General features: G+C 36.7%; 1 protein-coding gene across 8 annotated transcripts in view; it reads right to left on the reverse strand.

Annotated features, from left to right (window-relative positions):
- ntng1a (netrin g1a) overlaps positions 1-22,603 on the reverse strand; it is a 190,656-nt gene that overhangs the window by 20,020 nt on the left and 148,033 nt on the right. For all 8 annotated transcript variants that reach the window (XM_077508786.1, XM_077508785.1, XM_077508784.1 and 5 more), the window contains 2 exons: positions 11,939-12,111; positions 792-818 (listed from right to left, as the gene is read on the reverse strand). In XM_077508786.1, coding sequence (XP_077364912.1) covers positions 792-818; positions 11,939-12,111 — 200 coding nt within the window. The remainder of the gene's footprint in view (positions 1-791; positions 819-11,938; positions 12,112-22,603) is intronic.

Consider the following 22,603-nt stretch of genomic DNA (forward strand, 5'->3'; position numbering starts at 1 on the left):
TGCATAATTTAAAATCGAAAAAAAATGACCGCAATAGTTTGACATGAACAAATATTCCGAATGTCAAACGCAAACATTTATTAAATGCATTACTTTAATGCATGTAGTTATGTTTATTGCACAACTTGCGCTACCTTTAACGTAACCATCCACTGTCATCTTCAGGTCAAAATTAATAGTGGGATTAATCTTCGTTGAGCCTTGAATAAGTTCCCTAAAAGCTTGAATTCAGAGTGTTGTTCATTTGGCAACTAAAAGAAAGAACTGATGTTGCTTAACTCTTTGACCGCCAAAAACGTTTCATAACGATCAGTAAAATCACGACGTATATTGCCATAAACGTGAAATAACGTCAACAATTTTTTATTTTTTTTATTCTCAGTGCCTGGTCAATGGGTTGTGGAATCTAAAACACTCTAAACTATGGCCATCAGATGGAAGCATTGTATCTATTTTCGTCAATGATCAAAGCCTCTGTCATATCAGTTTTTCTTTGATAACGTGTGGCAGTAAAAGAGTTAATGTTATAATGCCCTAACATATATTCATGATTTTTTTTAAAATAAATTCTTACCCCAAACTATTACCCCAAGTATTTATGTATCTATCAAAAGTATTAGTGGCACCAGTGTAAAATAAAGTGGTATCGAACTCCCTAATTCCCTAAAGAGCAGCGTCTTATCAGAAATGAACACTTGGCCCCAATTTCCGAGACGTGTGGTGAAGGGTGGCTTGATAGGCAAAGCGAAGCATCCAGCACTGTGATAGTTGCTTTATGGCGGATTACTTACTAACTGGACCAATGTTATTAGGGATACCTGCAAGACAGGAAGAGGAAAAAGTCAAATTCAGACAAATTAAGACATTCATTCACTTACAAACCACTCTTAGTGTTTGAATTCATGAATCCCCTTGATCGGATCTCACCACTTTCTTCACGCAACACCCCAACCGTATGAGTGTCATTGAAGAACTAATTCCAGTGGACACAATAGGGTCAGAAACAATACAAGCCTTTATCTTATAAAGTTAAAAAGACGTTTGAAGATGCTTGTGAGCTAGCCTGCTTTGTTAAAAATACTCTTTGTCAAAGGAACGCCAGACAGAATTCTCATGCACACCATCACCGACAAAACGTATCAAATGTCAGCGCCGATAGAAAAGTTTGCCTGTGAAGCCAACGAGGACACGTCTCATCATGCAGCCTGCCTGTCCGCCGTCCCTTCCCCGTGCCAGACGGCAACTGAGCATATAATGCGGTGTGTCTCATTCAACAAGATCCCTCTCACCTCAGGGTGTCCACTGGTTTTGCTCCTGTGGAATTGAGACGTCTCCGTTTTCTCGAAGTCATATTTACATTTACAACACAAGCAATGGACGGTTTTGACTTAGCGACGGGAGAAAGGTCAACTAGAAGAGATGAAAATTAACTCATTCACTCTCAGGCCATTTTTCAGTGAAGCAACCCCTTTCGTCCCGACTGTTTGACTGGATTTTGACTGATTTTGCAAGGCCCACAGAATATTGTGTACGATTGCTATAAAAAAAAAACAAAAAAAACATGGAACATACCAAAAGAAAGATTAGAGAGTTCTTTGCAGCAATTAGCATTAGAATACAGTTAAGTTTCATCCATATTCATTCACATTCACAAAAAGAGCTTATTGCAACATGATCCTGGCTGATCGCTTATACTCTGCTGCCACCTGCTGGTCGTTTTTGCAATAACTACCAATGCTTTAAGCCACCTCTTCATATAAGAAGCTGCATCAAAGCCTTCTGTATGCTCTTGCATTAAAAAACAACAACAAAACGTATAAATACGTTTTTGGGAATGAAGGACAAAGTATTAAAAAACGTATTTACACGTTTTTGGGTTTGAATGAGTTAATAAAAAGGAGGAGATTTCAAATGTTCCACCATCCGCTGTGGTTGAAGGTCACGGCAAGTGCGTTTACGTGTTGATTGAGACACTCAAACTGCTGTCATTCAATCACTGTCTCGGATCACTGGCAGACAGACGTACTGTAAATTAGCAGCTGTACGTGTGTGTGTGCGTTTCGTCCAAGCTGCGAACCGCAGGAAGCTGTGCCGACGCACGGCGGCGGAGCATAATGGATGTCGGACCTCCGGGGGGTGCGCAGATGCCATCGAGGAGACAGGAAGGACAACGGTTACGATGAGCTGAATCATAATCACCTTTATTGTGCTTAAGAGTGCAGTTTTAGCGGTAGTAGCTTCGAGGGTCAAAATAAATGCTGATAAAGAACAGCGAAAATGAAAACAAAATGATGCTAGTCTGGGGTAGCAAAGATGTCTGCATTTACTCTACTATTGGAAAACAAAGGATTCAACTGGGTTATTAATATTCAAATTTTCCTTATGAAAAAAAGTATTGGATGGATGAATACAAAACTGGCACTGTTATATGCATTAGTGGTGGCCTCATTTTTTGTTCCTACAGTACATTGCAATACTGTGTGCATGCACATTTAATACAGGTTCTACGGTTACCATGGAACAAGTTTGACCCTTATACATCCCTTATATGATTAGGAAGTATTTGTCTTATTTAGTCAATTCTCATTTTGTATTTATCGTACAGTTACTATGGGAAGTATCAGTCTGATTTTGGCGAGTCATTTTTTGTAGTCGCTATACAGTTGCTATGTGACGTATTAGTCTTATTTTGTCTAGTCAATTTTATTTTGTAGCTGCTTTACATTTGCTATGTGAGGTATTAGTTAGTTTTATTTTGTCTAGTCAATTTTATTTTGAAGTTGCTATACAGTTGCTATGGGAGGTACTCGTCAGGGTTATTTGGTCAAGTCATTTTTTTTGTCGTCGCTTTACAGTTGCTATGGGAGGTATTAGTCTTATTTTGTCTAGTCATTATTATTTTGTAGTTGCTATACAGTTGCTATGTGAGGTATTAAGTCTTATTTTGTCTAGTCATATTTATATTGTAGCTATATGAGGTAATAGTTTTATTTCGTCAAGTCAATTTTATTTGGAATTTGCTATACAGTTGCTATGGAAGGTGTTAGTCTGATTTTGTCCAGTTATTTTTTTGTAGCTGCTATACAGTTGCTATGGGAGATACTCGTCAGGGTTATTTTGTCGAGTCATTTTTTGTTGTCGCTTTACAGTTGCTATGGGAGGTATTAGTCTTATTTTGTCTAGTCATTTTTATTTTGTAGTTGCTATACTGTTGCTATGTGAGGTATTAGTTTTATTTTGTCTAGTCATTTTTATTTTTCAGCTGCTATACTGTTGCCATGTGAGGTATAAGTTTTATTTTGTCTAGTCATTTTTATTTTGCATATGCTATACTGTTGCTATGTGAGGTATTTGTCACACTTATTTTGTTGAGTTATTTTTTTGTAGTCGCTATACAGTTGCTATTGGTAGTATTAGTCTGATTTTGTCTAGTCAATTTCATTTTGTAGCTGCTATACATTTGCTATGCCTCTTCAGCTGATGATGTTTGCTGATATTTTAGCCAATCTTAGTTTGTCTAATCTTACACAAATTACACTATTTGCGCGTCTTGTCTGCGTTTTGGTTCTAATTCCATATCTCACATGACAGAACATAGTCTACATGACACTTAAAATAATGAGGACATACACTACATACTTCTCATTTGTGACAAAGTTGTGCTTACTATTCATCCACCATCTTGCCCTACTTGTCTATTTTTATTGTGACTAAATCAAACAGATTGTTGTTTTATTCTAAAAAAATAAATAAATAAAATAAAAACAATAATCAATGTGGTTCTAAATATACTCAAAAATGGATATACAGTACTGTAAATATAAATCCAGAAGAAGTGACAGACAGACTCTTGTTAGCGAGCATCACAAAACTCCAAGTTCACAGCAGAAATACTCGCAAAAAAAAAGCAATCACATGGTTTATGGAGCTAAAATATCTTCTGCCAACACTATACGACTGCTCTTCGCCTTCAGCGAGGAAATATGAGAGTGCCACAACACTCAAGGAGCTGTTGATTAGAATGCTGTGATAAAAGCACAATGTACTCAGCGGTGCTCTAATATGCAATAATTCCTCTAATTGTGGCCTCCACTCTAATAGACACAGTGAACCAATTAATTGCAGAGTGGCTTGTGCACTTGAATAAATAAACACCTCAACTCGAAAGGGCCATTACGTAGAAATATAAAACCTATATTCAATCTATATTACGTCAATTATTCATATTGTGTAAACATGATTATAATATTGACTATTATATCATTTTCTCCCAATAACGTGTAAATACGTTTTTTAATGCTGTAAGTGTCCCAAAGACGTATTTACACGTTTTTTTTATTTTTTATTTTTGTTTTTTTTTATGGTAGAGCATACAGAAGGCTTTGCTGCAGCCTCTCAACTGCAAAGAACGGTAGCAGAAATTGTAGTTATTACACAAATGGCCAGCAGGTGGCAGCAGAGCAAAGGAGATCAACCAGGGCCATGTAGAAAAAAAGCTCAATTACTTACAATATTGAATAGATTTGTGAAAACTGATGAAACTTAGCTCTCTTCTAATGCTAATTGCTGCAAAACGGAAACAGATAGAATCATACTTTTTTCTTTCCTGATGAAAGAAGAGACTTTAATCTTTTGGTAGGTTCCATGCTTTCATAGCAATTGAACACAATATTCTGTGGGTCTTGCAAAATCAGTCAAAATCTAGTAAAACAGCCGGGAGCGAACAGGATTGCTTCTGTGAAAACGGCTGGGAGTGAATGAGTTATAAAGCATCACATCGTGTATATTGTATATAATTATTGTTACATATACAAATGTCATGAAAAAATGTGCCTTGACATATCAAAGTGAGCCCCAAATAAATGTAAAGTTGGCAACATTATGACTGATTATTCATATTTAACACACTTCTTTCATTCCTTTGGAGCACCATCAGCACAATTATTCACTCCTTACGAGCAACCCGTGAGGTTCGAACAGACTTCCAAGATCCAGTGTCGCACCCGTTCCATTATTTTCCAATCAGTAATTTCTGATCCCGTCCACGTGACCCGGCCCCATTATTACGAGGGCATGGCGGCAATCTAATTTTATCCTATCACGCAGGAAGAGCATTAGCGGCTCATGTTGACGGTGTGCTTCATTGATTTTTACGAGCTGTGTTGGGATCACGGTTGCAAGTCACTGAACATGATCTGTGAAGGGCGTGCGATTCACTGAAAATGATCTATGACCGTGTGGGGTCAGGAGCCCACGCACACACATGCACACAGGCTGAGTCACGAGTGGCAACGTCAAGTGATTTTACAGTAAATCTCTCTTCACAGAGATATGTGCTTGGAGAAATTAATGCCTCACAGGCTCTGCACATTTATGCATTCATCCATCTGAGATCACCACTGTGACCTTAATAATAAATTATATGAAGCCCATAATAAACATGTTCTCCGAGGAAGTTACAGGGAACACAACTTTGTCGCACACACTAAACAATTCCATCCGTCTTGTCTATGTGGTTAAAGCTTTACATTTTTCAGAGTTGATTCAAATGTTGAATCATAATTATTGCACAATTATGATTAATTGACTCACATTTTATATCTGCTCTAAATGTACAATAAAATGGTTTTTTTTTTCATTTTTTATACTCAACAAAAAAGTGGCAAAAATGTTAACCTAATATAAATATGGTTCTGAAATTAACTCATTTGCTCCCAAAAACGTATAAATACGTTCAATTTTAAATATTACCATGATCACAAAAAAACATTTTTATACGTTTTTTGTTTTCTTATGCTAGAACATACAGAAGGCTTTGGTGCATCGTCTGAACTGAAGAGAACGATTGAAGCAATAGTAATTTACAAAAACGGCCAGCAGGTGGCAACAGAGTATAAGAGATCAATGAGAGTCATTTTGCAAAAAAGCTTTTTCCCCAGTTTTAAACTTAGCTATATTCTAATGCTAATTTCTGCAAAACAGAAACAGATAAACATATACTTTTTTTCTGATAAAAGAAGAGACTCTAATCTTTTGTTTTTTATGTTTTAATAGCAATAGAACACAATATTTTGTGGGCCTTGCAAAATCAGTCAAAATCCAGTAAATCAGCCGGAGGCTTCAGTGAAAATGGTTGGGAGTGAATGAGTTTATTTTTTATATCGATCATAGTTTTCAGTACTGTACAAATATTTGTAATCATATTGAGTGTGGCGTGGAAGATTTTGGTTGCTATACAACAGGGACAAAATATAATCATGCATACTTTCTACTATAATCCACCACTGTTCAAAGGAAGAAGTGAGTAAAATAATATTACCGATGACTCTTAAAAGGTTCCAGTCGAAAGTGGATGTAATTCAAGGTATTATTGTGGAGAAGTGATATTGGAAGGCTATTTGCATAATCGTTGTTTGTGCTCACTGACAATGAGATTTATTTTATAGCGACATTAGAAGATCCTGTGGGATTTGCTCCTACATCTGAAATATGTACTGAAACATGCTCGCACTGTGCAGGAGAGATTAATCAAAAATATTCGTCGTGGAAGGTTGTGTTAATGAACGTGAGGCATTATATTGTACATTATGTACAGTATATGCACCCATAAAAATAGGTGTGTTAAAAACTCATACTGGTATCAGTCTGAAAAAAGTGGTATCAAATATTCCTAAAAATAATGTTATATCTAAAAAAACAAAAACAAATTATTATTATTAATAATCTTAATAATAAATAATGAATAAATAAAAAATAAAATTAACAAAAATACTAATAAAATACATAATAAAATTAATCAAAAATAATGCAATACAAATATATATATATATAAAAAAAAAAGGTTTTTCAACTAAATTTTCTTTTAAACAAAGTGGCATTTTTGACATTCTGTCTGCTATTTTGTGTGCCCATTTTAGAGATAGTGGCACAAAATTGACATTAAAAGTCACAAATACTGTATGGAAGAAACAACTTTTGAATTGTTACCACTAGGAATGTAACAATAAGTGCAATATCGTGATATCGTGATATTAAAACTGCTACAACATCATCGTCGTCATGTTCACAATATTTAAAAGGAACACATTTGTTAAAAAAAGTCATGTTGATTTCCATTTGTGCAGTTCTAGCACCTTCTAGTGGCTAGTATATTAGTGCAATTTAATTTTCAATAGGGATGTTTTGGCCTTCTAAGTTTAAAATTATGCTAATTGTGAGATGAAGGGGAACCTAATTTGCTTGTGAAGCGATCAATGTGTGCTTGCATTAGCAAGTAAGTGTCTCAATATTGTTATTAGAGATTATAGGTGGTTTATATGCATTGCTGTTATGTACAAAAGCACAATATTGTACTTTTTTTTTAGTATGAGCTCTTTTTTTTTTTTTTTTACAATATTGTGATCTTTTTTTAAATATCACCAACCCTATGGGTGACTATGGGTGGTAAATTTAACATTCACAAGAGGCCATCTACTACCGCCGCCTTCAACGGCACCCTCAGTCCGACAGTTAAATGAACTGCCATGGTTGATTGTCAAACTGATACTTCTCCTTCATTCTCCACAGAGAAGGGAATTCCGCAGGAATGTGTGAGGCTAAGGGACAGAGGGTTATGTTAGGTGGCTGATTGCTTGTGTGCGCATGTGCGTCACGTTTTAACTGCTCTCAATTATCAAGGGAGAAACTAACGGTGGCAGTTGGATGGCTGATGACACGCCTCCATTCTTCTATATGAAATCGGTTCCCTCTACTACACTCCTTTGTCCTCTGCAATACAGTCGTATTACGCCCCTCTAACTGGAGATTAAAAAAATATAAATTATTGATTACTATAACTGACCCCCCCCCCCCCCCCCCCCCCACCACCACCACCTTTGATTTGTGTCTTAAGAACTGCCAAATGATGACTAGGCTGTTACTTTAGACTCATTCACTGCCATTGACGGAAAAAGACGTCAAATGATGCATGCATTCTTGGGCTGGCAGTGAATGTGTTAATTGCCTTGATCATGTCAAAGGGGACAATTACAGGTCCATTTAATTCGGAATGGTTCGGCTTAATTGAAATTAAACGTAATTTTAATTATACACTCACCGGTCAGTCTCGGGTGTACCTGTCTCAGACTCTTGCTAGAAGTCAGCTGGGATAGGTTCCAGCATACACCTGTGACCTTAATGAGGATAAGCGGTTTAGAAACTGGATGGATGAATCTGACGGCGCAAGCCACGGTCCGCAGAGAGATTCCACAGCATCAGAGGGAACTCATTATTCAAAGTTAGAATGCAGGAAAAGTGTACAAAAGAATTTCCATGGCATTAAACACAAGGTGTGTCAGAAAATTTCCAGGACTGATGTCATAATGATAAATATCAAACAGAAGAAGATATGTTCCACATACATCGTGTGCTTCACCATGGCAACGCCTGCTCACAATGCCCTGAGCATCTGACAGTTCCTAGCCGAGATCATCATGTTGGAGCCCTGTGTGATTTTTTTTTTCTTTTCTCTTTCTCAAGATGACGCTGGTCACCAAAGGGACACATTTTGAAGACAACAACTACATCAAGATGGCTGCGACGACAGAGCTGCAAAGGATTCCAGAAGAATCCTTTGAGGATAGCATGCGAGTGAGAAGGCTAAGGAAGTCTTTTGGGATTACTCTTGAAGAGAATACTTGTAGTTTGGATTTGAAATGTAGCTTTTGTGACATCAGTCCACCTGGAATTTACCATGGAATGCAGTGAAGACGAAGATGAGAAAATGTAGCACAGCCGTGATATTAACAAGAACTGGACGTCCCTCCAGAATTAATGAACACACGAGAAGGAAATTGGTCAAGAAGGGTGCGATACAGATAGCTGTTTAGTACAGCTGTTTCGGAATCCATTTTGATCAAAATGGTAAATCAAGTACACTTATATAGCACGTTATCTTCACCAATATTGACTAAATTTTTAAACTTTACAAATGCTTTATATTCGTTTATTTGGCGGGCCATGGAAATATTCTCCTTTTTAGTTTATAAATCACTTATTTTTACATCCAGAATGTCTTGCCAAACGCAGGGAGTACTTGTATTAACTGGCATTTGAACAGGGGTGCGTAGACTTTTAATATACGCTGCATCCAGATTTTTGCCTGAATTAAAGGATACATTTAATCTAGGGGTGTCAAAAGTAGTGCATTAATTTCGAGTTAATATAAAGTTCCTTTAACGCCACACATTTTTTTTTTTTTTTAAACGTGATTAACTCATTTGCTCCCAAAAACGTATAAATATGTTCTATTTGAAATAGTACCTTTTTTTTTTTTTATTATTAATTTTTTTTATTGCTTGAGCTTACAGGCGCAGACTCTGAACTGAAGAGAATAGTAATGGTAGTTATTACAAAGATGGCCAGAAGATGGCAGCAGAGTATAAGTGATCAAGCAGGGCCACGTTGCAACAATTTACATTTGAAAATAAAGATGAAACTTATCTATATTCTAATGCTAATTGCTGCAAAACAGAAACAGATAGAAATATACTTTTGCCCTGATGAAAGAAGAAACTACTTTTGGTAGGTTCCATGTTTTTTCTAGCAATGGAACACAATATTCTGTGGGCCTTGCAAGATCAGTCAAAATGCAGCAAAACAGCCGGGATCCAAGGGGGCGCTTCAGTAAAAATAGCTGGGAGTGAATGAGTTAATGACCGCCCCTTATTTGGAAAGTCTGTACTGGGGGAATTCCAGTTGTAACACAGCAGACATGTCCAAGTCAAAATTTTGCAGTAATAAATTTAATAATGATGCATATATTTGTGGAAACTGGAGTCAAGTTGTAGTTTACAATTTTAAAAACGTGCAGAATTCCACAAGTCACTTCATATTGAAGATTAGGTAGCTCTTAATATGGAAAGAAAAATGCACTGAGCTGTCACCATTGTTTTACAAATGCATTTATGCCATCTAGTGGCAGAAAAGTGACCTCAACACATCAATATCACACTCGTTTTTTACAGCACAGTAGAGCTTTTTAATTTTAACTCAATTTTAAGAATTATTATGAAATTACTATTAACTTTATTGTATATTTAGAACGGATATAACATTCGCGTGGGTCTGTGCAGTAGTTATGAATGTGTGTTTGTGTGCCTATAAGAATCAATGTGTGTGTGATATGTTTTTTTTATTATTTTTTTATTTATTTATTTATTTTTTAATAATGTGCTGTCAATCCGGGCTCTAAGAAGGGCTATTTCACTCGCCCCTTCTCAAGTCTCATAACAGGGATCCCTTGGGAGGTAGAATAAGTCATTAGTCGGTGGCCAGGAGCCTTCGAGCACCGGTGATGAATGCAGAAATCACAGCAGATGCAATAAGGTGAAGGAGCGGGATAAAAACCTGAGCTTCAAATGGATACCAGCACGCTCAAGCATATAAATGCAGCTCATAGTTTATTCTGATATATGAACGGCAACATGTACGTGTTATACTGTACTACATCCCTCAACTGATTAATGAATTAAATGGCAGTTAGTCTGGTTGTCATAGTGGCTGATAAGAAAAATGAATAGACTTCAACTAATTTGCATTTTATTTAAGTGTTGCTGAGCTACATCAGATGAGTAAAAACTTTGAGCTACAAGCTAACTATTTCGAAAAGGTTTACAATTTAAAAGTGAATAGGGAACATTCTAGTGGTTTTATGTCATTACAGCAAGTAAAAAAAAATACAGTATAAGCAATATTGTAGTACCGTTTATTTGTACATACTTCTAGGAACATATGCTGATTTCTGCTTGGGTTTCATGTGTATAAGCAAAACATAATTTAGTCATGTGCAGTCATGTCACAAATATTTGACTGAACTTGTTCTATTTGCACATGATGCGAGTCCACCAACATAGGACAATAGATGTGAAGGCGGCGACCTACTTTACTTTGCTTAAGAGTAGGAATAAAGATTTCATGCTGGAGATATCTCATTCATCAACTGCAATATATTCTACAATGCCTTCAGGCATGTGCACAGTTAGTTGCTTTAGTTTTAAGTTATTTTTGAAGCACTTTTATTGTGGGAATGCTGAAGCATTCCCACATGTTATTGCGATTTTTATTCTCCACACTTTTTTTGCCGCGTAACAACTCACACAATACTTTCAATTGTCATTGTTCAAATTTCCACTCGCTTGAAAAATTGACGCATCCAATATCAACTTTCCCCCATTCATTTTCAATGGAACAGACATTGAACTTTTTCTAAGTATCACTTTCCGCGCCCACTTCCATACATATAACTGATCATCATTACCAGGTGTCTGAAACTGCTCAGTGGCACAGTTGGTAAAGTGCATTGTCCAGTAACCAGGACGTTGTAATTTCATAATTTCTCTCTCAATTTACTTAATAAGCATTCCACATGCATTCAAATCTTAGCATTCAGCTTTCAGCATTCCCACACAATTTCTCTAGAAATTGCACTTAGTCTAGTTCAATTTGAAGTTACACTATTTGATTATAGCGTATTGATTGTGTTCACAAAATGTAAAAAAAATAGATATATATTTTTTTTTTAGCTTGAGCACAGGCTCCCAAAAAAAGTACTTGGAGACTTAGTCTGCAATTTAGACACATTTCTCTCAAGATGACAAAAAAAAAAAAAAAAAAAAAAAAAAGTCTTAACGAAGTTGTCTTTTGTCTCTTTGAAACCCCGTTAATTGCCTCGTGTTGCCTTGAAGCAGTCAGACAAGTCACTGTCTTACTTTTCAAATTATTATCGTCAGAAGTCAAAGATGATGATGCGGGATGCTGCTAATTGGGTATCAACTCTTGCCAGCTGTCTGTACAGAAATCTTTTTAGGAAGTCTTTTATTTATTTTTCCTGCCAAACACCTGTCACGTGACCTGTCACAATTACTAATCAACGGTGCGTGTAATGAGCGCGTGTACTCACATATATTTGCGGTGCCTTTCGGGATTGGCAGGTAGGAGCCGGCGCTCCACGCTCTGCCTTGGTAGTTCCTCTTACAGCGGCCGCAATCGGGCCCGGTGGTGTTGTGTTCACACTCGCAGCTAAGCTTCTCTTTGTCAAACACACAGCTGTTGGCGTGAAGGTTGCACTTGCACCTGTCAAAAGAGGCGACAGGGGTGGAGTTAAAAATGACAAACGCGTCAACATGGGTAAAATTTCCACTTCAGGATTTTGATATAGTTGGACAAGCCAGGTGGAGGCCTGCGTGTCCTTGGTTGAAGGCGACATAAAGCAGATAAAACAGCCTCCTCTCAGACTTCAAGGGGGATTCAAAGGAGGCAGGTGAGTCGGGCAAAAAAAAAAAAAAAAAAAAAAAAAAAAAAAAAGACAAACCCGGCTTCTTTATATCCCTCTCCCGTCTGTTCTCGCTAAGGTTTAATTGTCCCGCAGGAGGATGCATAGCGGTTGCAAGGTCACAGTCGATAGTTGAGGGATTTGGAGCGAGAGAAGGACAAAAGGCTGAGGAACACAAGCCCGGTGAAACAGTGGAAACAGACATGGGGAGAATAAAAGGCAAGGAGCTCGTAATTCTGAAAGGTAATGAATAGCTCAAAGTTAGCCAGCGGGCAGCATGGAGCCACAGCTACACTTTCCGTCAGGGATTAATATGAGATGAGCTCTCAGAAGCATATTTTCACCATGGAAGGAGGGACTCCCTTAAGGTGCACTAAATCCTCACTCGCACTACATTCATTCAACAATGGACTCGACAAATTCATTTTCGGCTGTCCCTTAGAAGAGCATTGAGGGGACGTCATTACTTTCTTTAATTAATGATCCACATCATTCGCCGCGTGATGTACTCACGGAAAAAATATATAAATGGCTAAAGTTGGAACATATTTTAAGAAGTAATTTGCAATTTTCTGTTAAAATCTAAAGGCACAGTAACTTAGCAGCCTTGACCCCTGAAGTTCAATTCTTGATATTTTCTTAGAGTAGAAAGCAACATTTGACTGGCAAATATGTTGAAAGGCCAATAAATTTAAAAATATTTAGATAAGTTTAAATGCATTTGGAAGTACGCTCAAAGATATTTGCAAGTATGTGCATTGTGTAAAGATTTTTGACAGTAGACACATTTCAAGGTATTTCCAAATTCTTTTAAACGTAGTTGCAAGTGCGATCGGCAAATAAGTTTGAACATATTGGCAAGTATATGTAAACATTTTTGACTGTCAACAACATTTAAAAATATTTCCAAATTCCTTTAAATGTCGTTGCAAGTACGATCAAATTTAGTTCAAGTTCAAACATATTTGAAAGTACGTGTAAAGATTTTTCATTGGCAAATATGCTTAAAAGGTATTTACAAGTACGTTTGAACTACTAACTACGTTCAAATATATTAACAAGTACGGTCGAACATATTTGCACGAGTATTTTTGACCGGAAAACACAAATGCGTTCAAACATATTTGCAAATACGTTCGAGCATATTTACAAGTACGTTTGAATATATATGATATATATTTGCAAGTATGTGTAAACACTTAACTGATAAACACAAACACATTTAAACGTATTTGCAAATATGTTGAAACATACTTGCAAATACATTTGAATATATTTGCCAATCAAAAATGTTCACTGCTCATTGGCAGTTCCGTGCTTCTGCAGTTTCAGTTTCCTATTTGCAAATACTACTTTCCATTTCAGTTTCAAGGTGACTCAAAATTGTCGTGCATATTGTGTAACCAAAAAGTATTTGATGATCTTGAGATCAGATCTAATTGAAAATAACACATCGACGTTACAAGACAAACTTTTGGTTCATTTTAATTTCCGTGTTTATGTGCGATTATTATTACTGCAACACTAGGTAAATTCAAACTTTCCTAGTTATTCACAACTACTTCCTGCAGTCGTCAACAATGAGATCGGAAGTCACAAGTAGACATTAAGGTGGAATATAAAATATGCAAAAGCTCAGCAGAAGGATGATTCGTTTTCAAAGCTAATCCATTGTTGCTAAGTTTACTATGACTCACCATCCAAAGCCAATGCTGGCTGCAACTTCACACGACTACTGTGCTTGTTTTTGTTTATTTTTGGAAGAAAATCCTCAGGCGGGCTGCGTGGCAACATTCAAGCTCTCGTTTGAAAGTGCCCTTTCATTCAGCGTTTGAGGTGAATGGGCATTTCTCGACTTGGTCCTCAGGCTGCCAGATGGAGACGTTCACGAAGGTGTTGAAGGGCCAGATGACACAGATAGGCCCACAGTGGTCACAGACGTCATTGGGAAAACTTCCACTGACAGCAAGCTCACCCTTATTTACCAAAGCTTAGCCTCAAGCCAGAATACACATGACAGTTGGAGGAAAAGCTAAGTCTTAAACCACTCACTTCTTGATATTCACTGTCTCCTACTTACCCTGAATTAGCAGGCTGTCTTTTTAGTAGGATTAGCTAGTTTCAGGTCAATGAAATACACAGTTTGGAGCAAACTGTATATATTTCATTATAAAACACATTTTGGTCTGTTTAAGTTGCGATGTTGTGATTTCAATAAACATGTACACATACACACCACGGCAAGGGGTAGAAGACCGGTAATTTTATGTATGCTTTTTTGATAAAATTTTGATCTTAGTTGAGGGGAAAAAAACAAAAAAAAACAACAAGTGAACGTTCAGTCATTGCTCAGCATGTGTTTGTGTGTGTATTTCTGGTTAAACCTTCATCTTATTTCAACATCACAGACATTTTAATCAGAGCTAAAAGATGATAGCGCCATCGGCATAATGACAGAGCCTGCAGGGTGTCAAAGACACGCTATGCTGCCAATTGGAATTGGCCTCCGAATGTACAGATATCCACGAGCGTGGCGTCACTGAAACAGATTACGATAACTCATGCATTTCATCTTTTTTTGTTTCTGAATGTATTAAGACTTTCATCATTATACTCACCTTGCCATAATAATAAATTACAGATACATTTTCTTTATTACCTATTACTAAAACAATAGAGACAAGATCTATAAATGAAAATGTCACATTTCCAAAAAAGCCAACCAAGGGGTGCAAATTTTGCATATTAAAATAATTGGCAACACAACGGAAGAGGAGCTGCTTGCATCGCTGGCTTTATGTCAAACATCGAGTCAAACAGTAGGTACGCACTTATCACTCACTATTTAATCACCAATTACTGCATGTATTAATCGATGCAGAATCTTTTACATCATAATGCATCTAGGAATCAATAATTTCTCCCACCCCTAATAAAAACCTTCATTGCAGAATCGATTCATATGTTCATTATCTTGAACTCACCTCACAGCTTATTGTTAGCGTTATAGCAAAATTGTCCAAGTCAGTTTAACTTAGCTGTCACAATATCAATAAAGTCATGTAGGCCATGTTAATCTGCAAAGGTTGAATTGGAAAACATCGGCTCTTCTTGTTTGTTGATTCCCTGTAACCCCGCCGAAAATGTGTCTAAAAATTGATTTAGTTAAATATGCTATTAAGCTAACAATGTAAACGCTAACTTAAACTTCAATACAATTTTTATAGTATGTAAAAGTGAAATTAAAATATAATTGGAGTCTATTTCTAACCAACATTGGACAACCTACACGTTGGGTCTTCTTGTTTATTCCCTCAAAAACAGTTGGCTTAAAAATGACTGAGGTGATTATGCTAATTAGGCTATTAATATGAAAGCTTGCTTCAATTTAAATATCAGTTTCATTCATTTGTGTAGCATGTAAATGTGAAATCAGAATACAGTGAGAGTATTTCTAACCAACATGGTACAACCTACACTTTGTGTCTTCTTGTTTGTTGCCTTTTTTTCTTCTAGAAACAGTTTAAAAATGATTTAGCTAACATGCTATTAGGCTAACAATATGAAAGCTAACTTAAACCTCAACACCATTTTCAGTCAAATGTCAAATCAGGATCTGGTTGAAGTCTATTTCTGACCAACATTGTACAACCTACACTTTGTGTCTTCTTGTTTGTTGCCTCTTTTTCTAGAAACAGTTTAAAAATGATTTAGGTAACATGCTATTAGGCTAACAATATGAAAGCTAATTTAAACTTCAACACCATTTTCAGTCAAATGTCAAATCAGGATCTGGTTGAAGTCTATTTCTGACCAACATGGTACAACCTACACTTTGTGTCCCACATGGGTAATTACTGGATTCTAGTGGACCTCTTCCAGGGTCAGAAATGCTTACTGTCAAGGTACCATTAAGTGACAAAACAGTTTCCCCCTAAAAGTACAATGATGCACTTTTTTTTTTTCCCTCCCCAGAGTGAATAAGCAGCAACACGCAAGGTGGGCTGAGGTACAAGAAGATATCTGGTCGAATGACCTTGAGGTGTGTTCACACGTGATTTGTCAACAGCGGAAGAGATAATTGCGCCGCACCAAAGGAAACATACGGAACACTATTTTTGTCTCAGCTGATCTCCCCGAACACACACAAGCGCTTCTTCGATACACAACGCTCTTCCCCCTGTGACGCATAGCTCGCAGCTGCTTTCTATGTCCTGCTCCACATGTTATCTGGTAATTGCCTTCAGCACCGCTTACTACCAGGCTGCGGTGTTATTGTGGGAAGCACCATTTCCCCCTGGGATGGATCCGAGTCCTCAAACTTGCAGTAATGACACCCTTCTTCCCCCAACATTTTTGCAAGTACTGTATTCAATTGGAAAAAAAAAAATGGAGGTGTGAGGGTAAACATGCAGAATTCCCCGTAATTCTTCATCTTCAGTCTCCATTTGTATTTACCGCCATGAGGAAACGCAAACATGAGACAACAGACAGGTGCTGTGATATTATGTACAGGTAGTAAACATGAAATAATACAGACTGTTTACACAGGCTTTTAGACAGCACCTCTCGGGCATTTTTCATTAAGAGAATAAACATTCTGCACTCGAGAGACGTCGCGCAAAGTAATGACTTGAATATGAAAATGTATTGGAGTGCGAGGAAATATGAAACTAGGCAGCACTGGGTACCTTCACCAAGTCGAGCCTAAATCCTAAATCTGCCTGACTTCATTAACCATTGCAGCTCACATGACCACAATGGAAGTTTTACTGTAACCGCTGCAAACATCTGCACCAAAATGTATTTTCATAGAAATCAGTTGTGTGGATTTTTAGCCAAAAAAAAACAAACAAAAAAAAACAGCTACTGAGGTAACACTATCTCTTATTACGATGCAGTGCAGTTCTCCATCACCGCAAACTACAACTAGAAATGTTGAATTTTTGATACCGGTGTTTATTTTTTTTATGACACAGGTGCACAGTCAGTCTTTCACCACCGATGGCTCTTGAATTTACGATAAGTAGTTGTAAGCAAAGACGCATGCAGAGTGTGAGGTTGAGCTTGGGTCAGTGATAAATTGAAAATGAATTATAAAAACAACATTTTAAATATGATGTATCTGGTGACTTGACTATTCACAGGTCCAAACTTTTTTATTCAAGGGTTGCAAACAGAAAAATGTAAGGATACGAGGGCCAATTTGACAGTATCAGACTTAATTAATTAATTATTATTATTACTACTTTATTATTTATTAATTAAACACAAAAACTAAGAAATTGTTATTTTACCGTTTTTTTTTTTAAATGCCTGTTAAAAGGTATTTTAAAATACTTTCATTGCATAACTAGATCTTGTCAACAAGTCGCATATATAATTATTAGTCGTTTTAAGGTATATTATACAGCAACGTGGGTTAAATATGGGTTGTCAAGTGATTATTTTATATACGCTGAGGGCCGCTAGAAAACGGACGGCAGACCACAAATGGCCCTCATGCCATATTTTGATTTTTGAGTTTGATGGGATTCTGTAAAAATGTTTACTACAATTGTAATTTATCATATTTCGTGATCAAAATTATAACATTAATTATATTTTATTGTAAAAAAAAAAAAAAAAAAAAAAAAAAAAGGTTATCATGTTTCCTTCCTAGTGCCAGTGATAATTTCGTCGCCGAAACATTTTCGGCATAATTTTTGTCACAACAATTTTTTTATTGGACGAAAATGAAACGAATATTAAAATAGAAGCCATTCATTGAGTCGACTAAAATTGCTCTTTATTTCGTCAACCAAAATTTGTCTTTATTTTCATCGAGTAAAATTGGATTAAAACTAAAATACGGATGACTAAATTATGACTAAAGCTTGAATTAATTTCAATCAAAAGACTAACTAAAACTAAGTGATGGTCCTCCAACTAAACGTACTGCTTACACGCATCAATCAAGCTGTGCTGTTCATCAAACCCGCAACCTCTGCAAATGTACAGAGTTGGACATGCTACCCAAGCGGGAGTCAATCAGGAGGTGTTTACTGCATGTGACATGCTAAGGAAGCTCAATATAATCAATAAAGTTGGCCTCAGTGATACAGCGCTGTGTGTTAAAGACTATTGGCTGTGCATCAAGTGACAAGAGAATCCACTGCTGAGGCACACAAGACGAGCGGAGGTGAAATGATATTCTGCTGGCTTATCATTTCACACTACAGGTATACATGTTCATATAAATGTGAATGTATTTCAGTAGTTTATACAAACTTTCCAAACGCAGTCATGTACTTATTAGTGCCTTGGTACGTTATTGTCATTTTGCTATAAAAACATGGAACTTACCCAAAGAAAGATTAGAGTGTCCTCTTTCATCAGGAAAAAAAAAAAAGTATATTTCTAATAGTTTTCTGTTTTGCAGCAATTAGCATGAGAATATCATCATTATTCACAAAGCTATTTAGAATTGTGGGGAAACAGCTTGTTTTCAACATGGCCCTGGTTGGTCTCTTATACTCTGCTGCCAACTGCTGGCCGTTTTTTTTCATTACTGCCATATTTTTCCACCCGTTCACTGCAGTTGAGAGGCTGCATCAAAGCATTCTGTATATTCTAAGCATAAAAAACAAACGTATAAAAACGTCTTTGGGACACTTAAAACATTTAAAATCGAACATATTTTGTTAAGTTCTGAGGTTGGATCCCAAAAGTGCAGACACAAATACGAGTTTAACACAACATCAAGAGGCGTGGAACTAACGACTTGACCAGAAACAACGAAAAGGCATCGAGGAAAAGAGGAGCAGCTGGCCAGCTGGCCAGAGGAATAATCCGACAAACATACACATTTCTCAGACAGCTTATATAGACAGAGAATTGATACGATTGGTTGTGGCTAGACATGTGGGTAACAGGACTGACATGGAATTATCTGATTGGTTGTTGACCAGATAAATAGATTAAAGAGTCTTGACATCACATAGCTTAAGACTAGTTGAAACTAGATGCCGGTTATATCAGTTCAAAACAGACACTTGACCTCACCTCACAGTCATGAGCCAAACATAACGGTTGCATGACCCAAACTTAACCCTGGCATGACCCAGTCATGACATTCTTGGGAGCAAATGAGTTAAACACAGGTATGGATAAACATGGGATTTTATGGTATACTGTTTATATAAATTGAAATGAAACTGAATTTTAAGATGCCACTTTGAGAATAGTGTATCAGTTTATCAATAATGAATAATAAAAATAAATGGAAGTCAATTAAGTTAATAGTAATCAAAAACACATAGCTAAAGAGACCAGCTATTATCCCCTCTGTTTTACTGTTACTTAATATCGACGTCTGGACCAGTTTTTTTCTTGTTTTTTTTCCCCATGGCAACAGCCATCAGGGGCCATAGCCAGAACCCGCTGCAGGGGCCCGACGAGCAGGTGTAATTGCAGAAAACGTTGGCACTTTCCCAGATAGCACAGGGGTGAACTCTTTTCCCCCTTAACATCTCTCTCCTCTCTTAATCCCAGTGTGAGGTACCGTGGGAGCTTGTACCTGCCTTGATAGACCAGCCATTAACGGTTCTGCTCATGAAAAAAAAAAAAAAAAAAAAAGTAGGATGTTTTCTGTGTTTAACAGATTCACTGCCAGCCCAGCAAAAATGAAACATATCATTTGACGTCTTTTTCCGTCAAAGGCAGTGAATGAGTTAATGACAATGAACGGATGAAAAACTTAAGAGGAGGTGTGTAATCTAATGTATACGATGCGTGTGACTCAAGTTGTCAGACGGATTTCCTCATTATTCTTTAAGGCCACACTCATTATTGCTTCTGCTTGTTAATGTTCCCAGTAAGAAGTCAAAAATAGCAGAACAATATAAACTTACAGATTTAGATGATCAGGAATTACGCCGTAAATCGAGGGTCAACGTCTTAACTTCCAGTTTTACTGCTTTGAAACAGAGAAGCAAAGCCCACTGCACCGGATGAAATGAAGCATGTTAAGTGCACTCATCAGCCCTATAAGCACAGCAATTCACTTTTATTGGTCTTTACTCTTATTTTAATCTTGTAGTGCGTACAAGTACCGACTGCATCCTCCATTAATTTAGTTTTCATTTCATAGCAGACGAGTGTGGAAAATGTTGAAAAACACTTGAAGACTAAATAATGAATGGGTCATCCACAATGAGATATTATACATTCCATCCAAGTTTGTTTTAGTATTAATTGCCATCAAAATACGTGAAAAAAAAAACAAAAAACCTTGTAACTTGTTTAGCTTAATAAAAAGAAATATAATGACCTCCACACTGAACCTTGAACCACATGCCCACTGGGAGTCATTTTGCTCCAATAACTTACATCAGCTCGCGAAAGCCGCAAAGGTCTGGAAAAACCGATACAAACCTTTTTTCTTTGTCCAATTCTCATTCCTTCCCCTCTTTTGTTTGCGCCCGCTCTGCTTGAAGGCTAATGCACCGTCGGATGACCGTACATAATGAGCGTCTGCATTCACTGGCTTTTGCGCAAGGAGATAACCCCGGATCGCTTTTCATGACTCGATGCTCCCATTATCGAGCAGTTTTTATTCATCGGTCTGCGTTGTCTCCAGATCACAATCAAATATCTCGCTTGGGAGAATCGGAATGTGAAGCACATCAACTCTGTTGTCGCGTGAGTGTGCATGCGGTTGTATGAATTATGCAAACAAACAGCATGAAGACGCAGTTGACAATCTTCGGTTATAAATGTTTCAGCCTCAACTTAAGATGAGAAGAAATAACATGGCATATGGTTATCGCATCTTAGAATTTTGATTCATCATGATTAATCACTGACTTAATCATGCTTTTTTTTTCCCCAACATATTTTGCCCGCTAAATTTGAAGCGCACCTGTGCTGTTAATTTTTTCGACATTTAATGTTATGAGGAAGTCTTGAAAAATTTGTATCTACTGCACATGCTCATCCTGCTTTTTCTAATCAATTAATTATTTGCATAATTTAAAATGTGGAAAAAAAAAAAGACCTACGACATATGTAAACATTTATTAAATGCTTTACTTTAATGCACGTAGTTATGTTTATTGCTCAAACTCCAACAGCTACCTTTAATGTAACCATCCGCTGTCGGCTAAAAAGGATCATCTACGGTCAAAATTAATAGTGTGATTAATCTGTGGTAATACAATGATTAATGCGATAAAACTTTTGTGATTAATTAAATAGTTAACGCTTTAACTTTGACAGCACTAGTAAATAAACAACTGCAGTTTTCGCAGTAAACCCGATATTCCACATACCAAGGCACCATTGATGTGACCGGCTCGGGCAAAAGGGTCCTCATGTGCAAAAAATAAAAAATAAATAAAAAATAAATCAAAATCGATTAGAATTCTGCACTTAATTCCCTTTAAAATAATATATAATACATGGACGTACCTCAAAATTTTATTGAATTTTTATTTTTTATTTTATTTTTTTATTATTATTATTACTAATTCAATCTCTGGTGAAATAACCTTATTTATTGATTGATTGAATTTTTATTTATTTTATTATGTGTTCTCATTGCTGCTAGACATGTCAATTTCCCAGAGGGAGCCATCCCAAAGGGCTCAATAAAGTCAAGTCTAAGTCTAAGTCTAAAAATTGACAGCTATTTTATTGTTGGAAGGGAGAAATCCTAAGTTTTGAGAAAAAGGGGTTTAAAGTTGCATCTTTCAAACGTACATAGCAACCAGTACCTTAGAGAAAAGGTATGAACCATTAGTCTGCATTACATACAAAGCACTGGCGTATGTCACAACTTTTAATTCCCGACTGTACACTTTCATGCTGAATGGTGTATTTTGATTTTATTTTGGTTGATATGTCCATTCAGCCATCCATTGGCAGATCTGTTTATCCTCACATTTATTTAAATCATTTGTGATTTACGGTTGAGGCAAGGAAATTTGGATTGCTTTTAAAGAGTTGCGCAAGACTATGCTAAAAACACTTCCCCTATTTACGATGCAGACTGTCTAATAATTGCTTATTTTCATACACTTCTATTACATTTTTTACCTTTGTGCTGCTGTGAAATTTCAAAATCGGCATTTTTGTGCAAACTGTACATTTTCGTGTGTAACTCGTTAAACATCCTACTGACAAGCGGACCATTTTGCTGGAGTGGGTCACAAATATAAACAAACAAACAAAAAAAATGAGACAAATTTACAATTATTATCTCATATTACTGGTCATTCGTCACATAATTTTTGATGTTACAAAGGGAGTCTT

Source organism: Festucalex cinctus, chromosome 20 (genome assembly GCF_051991245.1).
Source record: "Festucalex cinctus isolate MCC-2025b chromosome 20, RoL_Fcin_1.0, whole genome shotgun sequence".
In the NCBI taxonomy this organism is placed as follows: domain Eukaryota; kingdom Metazoa; phylum Chordata; class Actinopteri; order Syngnathiformes; family Syngnathidae; genus Festucalex; species Festucalex cinctus.